A 13,268-nucleotide genomic window follows, 5' to 3' on the forward strand; every position below is an offset into this window, starting at 1 on the left:
TTCTGTACCCAGATGTGGTCCTCAGGCCAAAAAGTTTGCCCACTCTGTTCTATACCTACATCTGTCTCACACTTGCACTGACTCTCACAAACACACTATCCGTTCCCCGAGCAACCCTACTCAATCACGGTCACCACCAGATAACCTTAATTCTGCCTTTGTTTAAAGTCAATGTTCTAATGGAATTAATCTTTATTTCCCTCTGTTGTTTTCAGTCTGGCATTATTTTTCCTTAGGAAACTTCACTGGAAATATCATTACAATAGCAGGGCACTAGTCAAGGGAAATTAGCAAATTAAATTTATTGCAAGTGGAAAGTGAAACCATCAAAGCTGAGTGAAATATCAAATGTAAACAAACATCTTAAGGAGAGAAAAGAAAATTAGATGTTTTAAATTATTTTAATTACAATAATAATACAGTGGCCTGGTCATGAAAATTGCTACAGACACATTTATAGTTATTCCTGTACTCACTGACTGCAGTGGGATTCTACACAGGAGTAACTATGGATCTAAGCCAAAACCTGTTAAGTCAGTGGATAGACTGCCATGTCCTTCAGTGGGTTTTGGGTTAGACTCTATATTTGTGGACAACTCTTTGTAGGATTAGGTTCCCAGATTGTTAAAACAAATAATTGGGCCCCAAAGTATTATTCATTACACATCTTTTAAAAAAATTTTTACTTTTATAAATCCCCTTAACCAAAAAGGAAAGAACATTAATTAGGCCTGCTTACAGCCTTTTAAAACTCCTTCTTATTTACTTGACAGTCTGCAGTTGTCTGCTGAGCTAAAGCCTATTTTAAGAATTTGGAGCTAATGAATCTTTGATGGAACTGATGCTAATGATTTCTTTTAAACCATTTTGTTCTGTCATATCAGGGCCTGCTGGGAGACTTTTTTCAGTGAGCCAGTGCTGCGCTCTCAATATCCATTTTACATTAAGAAAACAAATTGCACATTTTGAATAATGCTTTTTACAGTAAGAAAATATATGTACTGTATTGTATTCAGATAGGCTCACATCCGCACACAGACCATATGAACATAGGTGATGATATTCATGTGATAAATACTTCACCATGCATCTTTGCATGGCCTCATCTGCACTCAGTCTACAAATCCTTTTTTGAAGCTATTTTGAACGTACCAAATTCTCAAACCTTTGAGGAGCTCTGAAGAGCCACTGTGTATTAAAAAACAAACAAACTGTCAGATAAATGTTTCCTTCTTTCTCCTCATATGTGGAATTTTCTGATGTAATCTGCACTGGTTTGAGGTGTAGGAAATATTTTGTCTTGCACCAGAACCAGGTTTGAGACCTCCCTACCCTGCAAGGCCTGAAGTGGGAGCTCTGTATCTGTGGGAAGGGGAGATTCCAGATATAATAGACAGGAAAGGTAAATACATTTAAAACTCTGTGCAAAAAATAATAATAATTTGAAGGATAGAAGATCTGTGTACTTAAAAGTTAAATACACAAAAGGGCTTATTTTCAATTAGCTTGCATGATCATTTACATCTGTGTAAAGCAAATGTGAAATGTTATGAAAACAGAGTAGTAGTATTTTATACCCACTTTGCACAGGTGCAAGGCAATGGAGCATGAGGCTTAGGAGTTTTACAGGAAATGACATCTTGCCCATTCTTCTTACTTCTTTGAACCATTTCAGCATTGAAGAAACTTTCATGTACATAACTGCTCGGTTGTGTTTTATTTTAGTTTTTTATTTTTGTTTTGTTTATCTCCAAATAAACTGTATATATTTTTATTTTGATTTATCCAGAATTTAATAATGAATATTTTATATAGCTGCTTTTATCTGATAATTTCAAACACTTCCAACAGTAAGTATGATTTTTATTATTATTATTTCCAGTTAACAGATCAGGAGACTGAGGCACAGAGAAGTTTTGTGATTTGCCTAAGGTCACACAGCAAATCACTGACAGGGCAAGAAATAGAACACAGGTGTCTTGATTTCCATTTCCTTTCTCTATCCACACATTGCCATTTAAATTAGGCCTGTCAATCACAGTTAATGCATGCGATTAATGCAAAACAAATTAACTAGATTAAAAAATAGTCACAATTAATCGCAGTTTTAATTGAATTGTTAAACATTAATCAAATACCAATTTATATTTATTATAAATATTTGTGGATGTTCTACATTTTCAAATATATTTATTTCAATTACAGCACAGAATACAAAGTGTACAATGCTCACTTTTGTTACAAATATTTGCAGTGTAAAAAAGAAACAAGAAATAGTATTTTTCAATTCACCTCATACAAGTACTGTAATGCAATCTCTATCATGAAAGTACAATTTACAAATACAGATTTTTATATATATATATATATATATATATATATATATATATATATAAAAATAAGTGCAGTCAGAAACAAAACAATTTAAAACTTTGGAGCCTATAAGTCCACTCAGTCAGTGGACTTCTTGTTCAGCCAATTGCTAACAGAAACAAGTTTGTTTATATTTATGGGAGATAATGCTGCCCACTTATTATGTACATCACCTGAAAGTGAGAACAGGGATTCGCATGGGACTGTTGTAGCCAACATTGCAGGGTATTTACAAGCCAGATCTGTTAAACATTTGTGTGTTCCTTCATGCTTTGACCACCATTCCAGAGGACATGCTTCCATGCTGAATTTAAATTGGTATTCTATTATTGTTTAACAGTGTGATTAATTGTAACTATTTTGTAACTTGTGATTTTTGTTTAATTGTTTGACAGCCCTAATGTAAACATATACTTCAGCATGGCTGCCTACTGAAGCAGTTTCCAAAAAGAAGACTCATCCATAATACAACTACCACTCAAAGAGGGGCAGAAGTTCTGTTTGTGTCTGTTCATTGTGCATTCTCACTCTGGTCAGCCAGAGGTCAACCACCAACATAATGCAATAAATCTATTTTGCTGAATTTCTTAATGGTTACAAAACTGTTTGTGAGGATGGAATGGCAGATATAGGCATGCACCATTTGTTGGCACTTGTGAATATTGCATATGCTGGTGGGAGTAGGTTTAAATAACATGGATTCCTAACTATGGATTGCATTCCAGTGGCGAGTCATAGAAATAGTTCTTGTTTCAGTGGGTTATGTTCCGACAAAAGCCTGATGAACTCTACACAACTGACACCAGGCCCACTTCTAACGCTGCTATGATGTTCTGAGTGTGGACTTTGTGATTAAATCATACTTAAAATGTACTAACAGCAAGATTATTTATAACACTATATGAATATACAAACACGTAGCAAAATAAGGATCCCCTTTAGCCTTGCATTTTCAACAGATTCTAAAGCAGTGGTCCCCAACCTTTTCATCTCGTGTGCGCCAGACGCAGGACCACTGCAGCAGTGGAGCACCCGCCGAAGCAGCATTTCGGCTGTGACGCCTCTCAATGATGCTGCTTGCCATCGACAAGCGACATCACGGAGAGGTGTCCCCGTTGAAATTCGGGAGCGATGCCTCTCGATGACGTCACTTGTAGATGGCAAGCGGCATCATCAAGAGGCGTCCCCGCCAAAACTCGGGAGAGACGCCTCTTGATGATGTCACTTTTCGACGGCAAGCGGCGTCATTGAGAGGTGTCCCCGCCAAAATGCCGCTGAAATTCGGCGGCATTTTGGCGGGTGCTCTCCCAGGGTCCAGGACATGGGCGCATTAAGATGCCTCCACGGGCACCGCGTTGGGGACCACTGTCCTAAAGGATTCAAGCACTCAACTCCTATTGAAATTAAATGGGAGTTGGGTGTCTAACTAAGTCCCTCAGACTCCTCTGAAAAATCCCAGCTTCGATGGTCCCTGTACAGGATACTTATCTAACTGTTGACTTCCTTCCTTTCTCTTCTGTTTTCCTTTACCCCATAAAACCATCCTCTCTTCTCCTCCCCTTGATCCTCTCTTCTTCACTCCCTTTCTCAATTTTCCTCATTCAAAATTACACTGAATATATGAGACACTTTTTGGTGTACCCAGTATTGTGAGTCACCGTTACCCCAGGTCTCCAGGGAGAGGGAGTCTTTCTTGTAGCTGGGTATCCGTTCCCTGGCACCACCAGATTTTTGGCCACTCAAGCTCTCTCCTTTGGGTTGTGCCAGCCCTAACTCACCTTGCAGCCTAACCACAGGTGCACCCCAAGCCCCCCTGAATCATTCCCCTGTGATATCCAGCCCCTGACACTGGTTACTTACAGAAATTCCAGATGCTCTGCACCCAAATATTCAGTTGTGTTCCAGTTTTACCTTAAGCCACCACTCCTGTAAACCACACAGCACTTGTGAACACTCATAATAAAATAAAATCAGGTTTATTAAAGTAAGAATAAAGATTTAACTAGAAATAAGACAAAATGCTGGAAACAAATAATTACAATACAAAACATAAAATGTGAACCTGGGTCTACACTTATTAATAGTTACCTTTCTTATCAAATAAAGTAGATTTCTCCCCAAAAGTTCAGTCTGCTGCAGAGCTGGCTGGTTTCCCTTCCTCCAAGAGTTTTCCTCAGTGAATGGATCCAGAGTGCTTCCCCTTCCTCTGTGGTATTCTGAAAAAAGCTGTTTGTTTCTATTTACTGACATGGAGAAGCTCTGTCTGTTGTAACAGTTCCTTCTTCACCTGTAGGAGGTTTTCATTATTTGATGGCGGCTCTGATGTGTTTTCCATGGATAGTTTTGGAAGGGAGCAAGGCCGGTCAATTGAGCCTTGCATTACCTTGCTGGCTGATCAGAAAGGGGTGACAACTCCCTCTTGCTTGAATGGGCCATCATTGGGGCACATTTCCTCCTGGTAATTAATTTCTATTCTAAGTCCATAAAGCATACTGTCAATATAAATACATTGTTCCTTTAAATATTATCCATACATACAACACACAATGATTGTGAGTCTTGACAAGTTACGAGCTTTCTGTAGATTCCTCCCATGGTATCTCTTGTGGATAAATACCCTGCAAGATATGTGTTCGGTGTAATGAGTTTGTCAGGTCTGAGGTGAGAGCTGTTTATAGAGAAAAGGGGACTATTTGCCAACAGGTCTCTGTGTCACAGTACAGCATAACTTTTTCACCTTTATGCAGAAAACAAATTTCACAGTCTCTACTGTATCTGTAATCTCATTACGTAACTGATAGAATAGTGGTTTACCTACTTAATTTGAACAACATAATTAATTCTACTAATTGTTGCTAGCTCTTATTAGAATTAGTTCCTCTTGTCCTTTTCTCCACAAGAGACCACACACTTGGATGATTCAACTGTGTGTGTGTTTAACTACTAAAACATTTTAAAATACAAGTATAGAATTTTAAATGGTTTTGTATGATTTTCAATGCTGTTTGAGTTGCTAGGAATGCAAACTGGGTTTTTTGGGGAGGGAGAATATATTAAAGTTGAGGTTAAGGAGAAGCCGAAACAATTTCTCAAGGTAATTTTAAAAACAAAATTCAGGATTCCTAAGAGGTGTAGCTTTGCAAACATTTATTAGTGAGCACACTGTTTGTTCAAACTGGAGTTCAAAGGAATACTCCAAATAGTAAGCACTATGGGTAAAATCAACCCTTATACAAAAGGCCAGCATATAGCCTAGGTCTTAAATCTAGCCTAAGCCTTAAATAGTTAACTTAATAGTCACCATAGTGACTTCTACTATGAGCACTTCCATTAGTAAACCCTGTGCTCACTAGTTTGTGTTTGCAGGATCAGGCTCAAAGTTTATAGCCTGTCAAAGGCATTCCTTCTAATATCCTATTCCATAGTCCTCTGCATGAACAATTCCCACTGAAACGTACACGGTCTGTGTGCACAAGGCTTGCTGGAGCTTAGTGAAGGCCAGTAGATCAAACCACAGACTCTTCTGTGAAGATGGAGGGCAGGGGTGCAATGCTGCTGTATGTTATGGTCTTCTTTCCTTTGGTGGAATGATAGGTGAGGTGGAGTGATTTTGTATTAAAATCTGCCTGCCCCCACTGCCTATGGGAGGATTTTGATATGTTACAGTCCCCACCCCTGTGTGTAAAGGGTTTCTCCCCTGATGTGTATGGATTTGCTGTGTGTGCTACAGGCTCTCTCCCTGTGTGGGTGTATATTGGGGTGGCTGGTGCTGTAACAGCTGGGGCTAGATCAAAGCAGGGCAGCTGGGGTGTGGTGAGATCCTCCTGCTTGCATGGTTCCCACAGCCTGAAAATGTAGGCACTCAGTGAGTTTAGGAACCTACTAGGTTCAGCAGGAGTTGTTTATTCCCAGACCAACAGTTAGTTTGTGAGTAAAGTCCTCATTTCAACCTCTCTTGCTCTCTTAACTCCCCACTTAGTGCATCCTACAGTTATTTTTGGCTACATGGAATCAAAGCAAATACACAGCTGAACTGTTCAAAAGTGGGACATAGATTAATACACAAGAAACCTACAGATCACCACAACCACTTTCACAGATCCAGTAAACAACCCAAACATGCCAAGAAATCTGTTATCTACAGCCAGACACTCAGATACCACAGAATATGCTCCAAGGAGAAAGTCACCGTAACACGCTTAAGACCATGTTCAACAAGCAAGAATATTCTACCAGAGTAGTAGATCCCATCATGGAATAAGTCACCCAAATCCCTCAAGAGAACCCGCTTCAATATGGAAATAAAGCTTCCTCTGTCCGCACACCTCTAATTGTCACTTACGACCCACATTAGAACTTATATGGGAGGCAGGGGTATCAAACAATTACAACCTATACACTATGGGGACCATATTCTGAAGTAAATCTTTCCTGAACTGCCCCGCTCTTCTGTCCTTCAAACCACCCCACTCCAACCTCATCATCAGAAACAAGCTCTCCACAGACCAAGATACATCAACTAACACCAGATCCTGCTAGATCAGCAGATACATAAATCTGTAGATATATCTGAACTACAATAATTATCAACACCCCACACAATACACCTTTCAAGATCCAAGGGTCCTACACATGCCTGTCAACATGTGGTGTACCTCATCCAGCACACTAAATGCCCCAACAATTGTGGGTGAAACCAGACAATCACTATATTCCCAAAGAACTCTCTCAGAAAAATTACAAAAGACAAAAAACACCCTATCAATTGTGTGAGAACATGCATCAGAAGAAGTGGTTTTTTTACCCACAAAAGCTTATGCCCAAATACATCTGTTCGTTTTAAGGTGACACCAGACTCCTCATTGTTTTTGATTTTGATGACACCTGTGCGAGGCATCAGTTTGTCTTTTGTCTCTGAGAAACTCGTTTGGGCTGCTTTCCCAGATTTTGAATATGCCTTAGTACATCATACAGTACACTCTTATAATTTTACATCCAAATCACCACACATTTTTTACCAGGACAATAATGACCAGCAAATTATGAGTTTTCAAACAATACCTCACAGGGCATACTTTGAACAAAATTTATAGAAGTTTTGTAAAAGTGATGAAAAAAACCGTACAGTCTGACACAGTGCGTAACTCATTTTTTGAATTCTTTTGGTTGTCAGTCTGTCTTGAGGTTGTACATTTGGTAAAATTCACAGTGGAAGTTTGCTTTTGTGAAGGATTTCATACAAGAGAGCAGTGTCCCCTTAATACCTTTACATATCTGGTTATAAGGCTACCAGAGGGATTTTCAAATACATCTAGGTGTCTTCAACCTTTAAAAATCTGGCCCATAGTGAATATTTAGGAGCTAAGTTCTACACAAAAGGGATGGAGCGAAAAATCACTTAAGAGTGAAGCAGAACAACAGCTGAAAAAGGCAATCCCCATTGGCAGTTCAAAGCAAACTGAAGAAATGTTTACACCAACTCAGGAAGACAAGGTGGGTAAGCTAATAGCTTTTATTGGAGCGAACTTCTGTTAGTAAGAAAGGCAAGCTTTTGAGCCACCCAGAGCTTTTCTGTCAGCAAATAGAAGTTGGTCCAATAAAAGATACATATTACCTCACTCACTTTGTCTCTCTAATATCCTGGGACCAAAACAGCTACAACAACACTGTATCCCAGGAAGTCAAGTCAATCTCAAAATCATATGATCCCAAAGAATCACCTGTGTTATTAAAAGAAAAATAGAATTAAGAACAGTAAATTACAGAAGTGCAATAAAAAATCAGCACGTTATACCAGAAACACTGAGGTGTGAGTGATTTCAGAGTAGCAGCTGTGTTAGTCTGTATCTGCAGAAAGAACAGTACTTGTGGCACTTTAGAAACTAACAAATGTATTTGAGCATAAGCTTTCGTGGGCTACAGCCCACTTCTTTAGATGCATAGAACGGAACATATAGTGGGGAGATACATATACACATACAGAGAGCATGAAAAGGTGGGAGTTATCTTACCTATTCTGAGAGGCCAATTAATTAAGAGGTGCCAATGCTAAAGCGCCTATAAACCAATACCTGTTTGCTATTAAACTATTACCCAGCACAGTGACAGCCCCCCACCGCCCCCATAGCGTTAGCAAAGCTGAACCAAGAGCAGCGCTAAGAATAATGAAAAATAACACTTTAAACAGCCAGCGATTTAAAGCGGGAAGCTGCACGAGGCGGAGCAGCTGAGACACGTCGGGGAAGGGCTCGGAGGTTCTCGGCAGAAACACACACGGGGGAGGGAGCCTTTGAACACAGACCAGTAAAACACCTCACAGACCCGCGTCTCTCTCAGCAGCTCCAGCCACCAGGGCAGCCCCGACCCCTCACGGCCCCAGTCTTGCAGCCCCGCGCGCTCAACACCTCCGCCGCCAAGCCGCGCATGCGCCTTACTTAGCCCCACCCTCCTGCTCTTCCCTCCTTTGCAGCCAGTGCCAGCACACATCGCGTCCCGCCCGCCCTTACTCTCGCGTCACTCCGCCATCCCAAGTGAGGGCACAGGGTGAGGCGGGAGGAGGCTTCAGTAGGTGTCACTGAGCATGCTCAGTTTGCTCTGGCGCGCTCCGTAGTGGCGAAGCCAAAAATTGCGGCGTCTCCCTTTTACTCTCCCGGAGGCGGCCGGGCGGGGCCGCGCTGCTAGGCCTGGCGCGCGGTTGTGGTTCCGGGGCGCGGCGGCCATGGCCGTGCTGCTGGAGACCACGGTGGGCGACCTGGTGATCGACCTGTACACGGAGGAGAGGCCCAGAGGTGAGGTGAGGGGCGGGGCCTGGCGGGGCGGACTCACCCCGCGCTGCTGTCCCGCTCCTTCGGCCCAGGCGGACGGAGGCCGCGAAGCTTAGTGTAGCGCTGGTGGCGCGGCGCGGTGCTGTGCTGTGCTGGGGGGAACCCGGGCTGAGGGTGAGAGGCGGGTTCAAAAGATGGGCACCAGCAGGGTCACTGAGCAGAGCAGCTGGTGATGCTGACTGTGTTTCAGCTCGCCTCCTTCACACAATGAAAATGTGGGGGTCGCTGCATTTGACTTGATGCAAACACGCCAGGCATCTGAAGAAGTGGGGTTTTACCCACCGAAGCTTATACCCAAATAAATCTGTTAGTCTTTAAAGTGCCGCTGGACTCCTTGGTGTTTTTGTGGATACAAACTAGCACAGCCACCGCTTTGATACTTAACGAGTCCTTTGTTGAGGGCTTGCAGTAATCCTGCCCTTTTCTGGTTGCCAGTTCTCATAAAGTCTGCAATAATTTTTTTTATTAGTTGGAAAATGCAAGGTGGCAGTTACATTCGATTACATTATTTCCTTCATTCTGTGTTTGGGTGGGTGTAAGGATTTTAGGATAAAAGATGCTTACGCTGGTAAGTTAAATGTGTATGCTTGCAGGATGAGGGCCTTAGTTTCTACATTTAATTTAAAGGGTATGGGGAAACTTACTACTCTTTTTTTTCTAATTATAAGCAATAATTTTGGTTGGGAGCTCATTTTCTTTTACTACAGACAATATGCATCTTATTTTTATGTTTCTAAAATATTGAGTAAGTGTAAAAGTTTTTAAATTGAAAAAACAACATTGACTTTTTCCTTGGTAGACATTATTTGGGGAAGGCCAGGGAGGAGGAAATGTGTGCTGATCTTTGTTGTACAACTGTTCATATTGCTATTCTAAATATTGCTGGATGTGTGATCTAGGAAGGAAAAATGCATAGTATTTAATCTTTTCCATAGATATGCAGCAGGCTTTAGAGACAATGTTAATAAAATCCAAGTACAGCCAAAGAGAGAAGATCCAGGTGCAAATTGCATTAACAGTTTTTTTTGTTCATAAATTTCAATGTAATTTCTTGTAGCTTGTCAGAATTTTCTGAAGCTTTGCAAAATCAAGTACTACAACTACTGCCTCATTCACAATGTACAGGTGAGTGTTTATAATAGATATTTATTTCCTTCTTTGTCTACATCCATAAGTAGACTAATACCTTGTGTATCTTGCATTGTTACAGAGGGATTTTATTATACAAACTGGTGACCCCTTGGGGACTGGCCGTGGAGGGGAATCTATCTTTTGGTGAGTAAAACCTATTTATATGAAATAAGCCTAATATGGGAGTGTAGTTGATCCAGTTTGGACTTGCTGAATGTCCTACTGGATCATTTCTGGGAGATGAGAGCTGCTTTTGGCTCATACACCTTGAAGTTTGTTGTCATTCCCCATGTTGTCTTTTGATCCTAGATGGTTAGGTTTTTTTTGGGACAGTATGCTACATCTGTTCTTAAATCAAATCAATACCAGGTGTAATTGTGAGCAGGTGACTAGCTTTGGCTGCTGTACTGTGAGCCCTACATAGCTGCTCTGTGGAAGTCATCACATTTGTTCTACTGCAGTGCTGAGAACTATGATGTAATGCAGTTACGTTTTGCTTGTGATGGAGGGGAAGCAGGTGACTATAGTAAAAATTCTGGTATTCATGTGTCAACTCCCTGAGCCGCCTTTCAAAATTTAATAAAACTGTTGCTTGGCTCAAATTTTAACTACATTAAATACATGAAGTGTGTTTTTTGGTAATAGGTAATTGGAGAGTCTTGTGTTCCAGTGTTTTTTTAAGAGGGAGGCATTAAAATAAATGTTAGGAAGAAAATTACCTTTCTTGTAAAAAATCAATTTTTATAGTGTTGCACCTGAAGAAACGTGCAAAGAGGTAAGATAGAATTTTGGCTGACTGCATAATCTTCCGGATAATTTTTCCTTTGAATCTGATGTTCTAGAGGGAAAATCAAGTTCAAGTTGCAGGAAAAAAAAACACCTGAATAGTTCTCATGTAACTCTCTGCAGCCAATAGACTTGCAGTTATTTGCCCATGCAAACTGGCTAACAGTGCTCCAGCTCAGTAATATGGACCTTTAAGGAAGTACACCAAATAAATTTTACATCTGTTCTTACTGTGCTATAATGGAGTTAGGGAGACCTGGTTACAAACTTTTTTACCCACACTATAGGGTAGATGGGGACCAAACTCTGTCCCTGTAAGTCATTTAAAACTTTTGACAAGCCAGGATTCTGGTGTATTACTGTGACTGTATATGCTATGTGCTGCTCAATACCAAACTACTAGCATCCCCCTATACTCTGTATGCTACCCCTGATGATCAATAACTGACTTTTCAAACTCTCCGTATCGTTTATTTTTAAACATTTTCTAATAAACTTTTAAATTTGTTTTGGTCTGTCACCAGTCACTCCTGGGATCTTGTCATCCTTTGCATATTATATACTGATTTTTTCTTTCCCTGCCTGGCTCCTTGATGTGCTCTGTCACAAGTAGAATTTTCTAGAAGAGTGGCAGGCTAACTTGCTTCCCTCTTCTGTTCTGCTGCTGGCCTCTGAGAATACAGATCCATTCTGAGGATGTTACCTTTTTCTTATTGCTGAACTGGACAGAAATGTGGAGGTTTCAGTTCTGGTGCAACCTAAACTGATATAAGCCGTGTTGAAATGGATTTAAGAGTGGACATGTAGGTTCACAATCAGTTTAAAATAATAACTTTCTGTTCTCTCTCACCTGGGGGAGAACAATGTGAGATTAGGATCAGACATTGAGGCTTAAAATCACTGCATCTAGTCCTGTATGCCTTGAAAGCTCATGTGTAAAATGAAGTTTGCAGCTTTTTCTGTTCAGATGATCAATTTTAGCCTATGTACAAACTATTTAATGGTTTTTACTTTTTTTTATAAGGAGAATTATGTGCCCAAGTACCATTTATATTTGATAAAGTCAATCATGCTTTTAATTCCCTGCACACTGTATTGAAGGTATGTTTTGACAGTAGCTTCTAGCAAATTACATGCTAGTATCTACCAGAGATGTCAGAAAATGTTTTCTGATATGCTTAAGAAAACCCTCATTCTGTAGAATGTCTCCAGGGAAAGCGCTGTTAACATTATCTGCATTATGGGGAGTGGTTGGGTAATTCTATAGTCACATTATAAATGTGTACTGTAAAGTGATCATTTTATTTGAGCATTCTTATTATAATGTATTTTGGTAAATCATTTTGTCTTGTTCACTGTTGTATAACGCTTGTTTCACTGTCAGCATTTTTAATCTTGCTGCCTCATAACATATTTATTGTATATATTTTCAGTAAACTCTATGGTGATCAAGCTAGATTTTTTGAGGCAGAAAAAGTGCCAAGAATTAAGCACAAGAAAAAGGGAACCGTGTCAATGGTGAACAATGGCAATGATCAACATGGATCTCAGGTCAGCGCACAGTATTGGGAGGCTTTGCTATAACTCTAGAATAGCAAAGAGGGAAACTCCACAGGTTTAAAAAATGTGCATAACAATGAAAATAACACAGTTACTGTTTTTTATAGTTAAAAGGATACTGATGAGGTATTCATATTTTTTTCAAATGATTCTAGAGCTTCCTAGTTATATTAAACTCTCTAACTTGGAAATTGAAAGTCATACCTTAATAACATGTTTTCTTCATCATGTGCACTTATTGGTTCATTATTGTAGAGCTGATCAAAGGTGCTAGGCTGATAAAATAATCACTAAAAATAATGTTGTTTAGGAAGAAAAAGACTGAAGGGGACAGTGTGGAAGTTAACTGGCCTAATGTGTAGTATTCCCTACATATACTTTAAAAACAAATATTTTAAAAAATCTGCTCTTGTGATCCTGGACAAATCTGTCAATTCCCCTTAGCTAGAACTGTGTGCAGCTAAATACAGCAATGAGCAAGACTTTTTTCCAATTTGATTGTAAAGTATGGGTTCCCAATGTCATTCATTTTTGTGTTGGTTAACCATACAGTCTGTTCTAAATTAAGGGTGGAGGGCTAGATGCTCAGCTGAT

General features: G+C 40.1%; 2 protein-coding genes across 6 annotated transcripts in view; one reads left to right on the forward strand and one right to left on the reverse strand.

The window, feature by feature from the left end:
* Positions 1 to 13,268, reverse strand: part of GINM1 (glycosylated integral membrane protein 1) — a 103,192-nt gene that overhangs the window by 25,919 nt on the left and 64,005 nt on the right. The window contains exon 1 of one of the 5 annotated variants that reach the window (XM_050949832.1): positions 8,695 to 8,760. The exons of 1 other annotated variant lie outside the window; for it this stretch is intronic. Coding sequence is in view for 2 of the 4 variants with exons in the window: in XM_050949829.1 (XP_050805786.1) it covers positions 4,462 to 4,623 (162 nt within the window). In the remaining 2 variants the exon portion in view is untranslated. Of the gene's footprint in view, positions 1 to 4,461; positions 5,120 to 8,674; positions 8,761 to 13,268 lie in introns of those variants that run through there. 3 more of the 5 variants (XM_050949833.1, XM_050949829.1, XM_050949828.1) reach the window with 3 other exon arrangements.
* PPIL4 (peptidylprolyl isomerase like 4) overlaps positions 9,019 to 13,268 on the forward strand; it is a 31,390-nt gene continuing 27,140 nt past the window's right edge. Inside the window, exons 1-4 of the mRNA XM_050949734.1 lie at positions 9,019 to 9,161; positions 10,255 to 10,322; positions 10,408 to 10,472; positions 12,548 to 12,665. Coding sequence (XP_050805691.1) covers positions 9,092 to 9,161; positions 10,255 to 10,322; positions 10,408 to 10,472; positions 12,548 to 12,665 — 321 coding nt within the window. The 5' untranslated portion in view covers positions 9,019 to 9,091. The remainder of the gene's footprint in view (positions 9,162 to 10,254; positions 10,323 to 10,407; positions 10,473 to 12,547; positions 12,666 to 13,268) is intronic.

The sequence above is a fragment of the Gopherus flavomarginatus genome, chromosome 4, assembly GCF_025201925.1.
Source record: "Gopherus flavomarginatus isolate rGopFla2 chromosome 4, rGopFla2.mat.asm, whole genome shotgun sequence".
NCBI lineage: Eukaryota > Metazoa > Chordata > Testudines > Testudinidae > Gopherus > Gopherus flavomarginatus.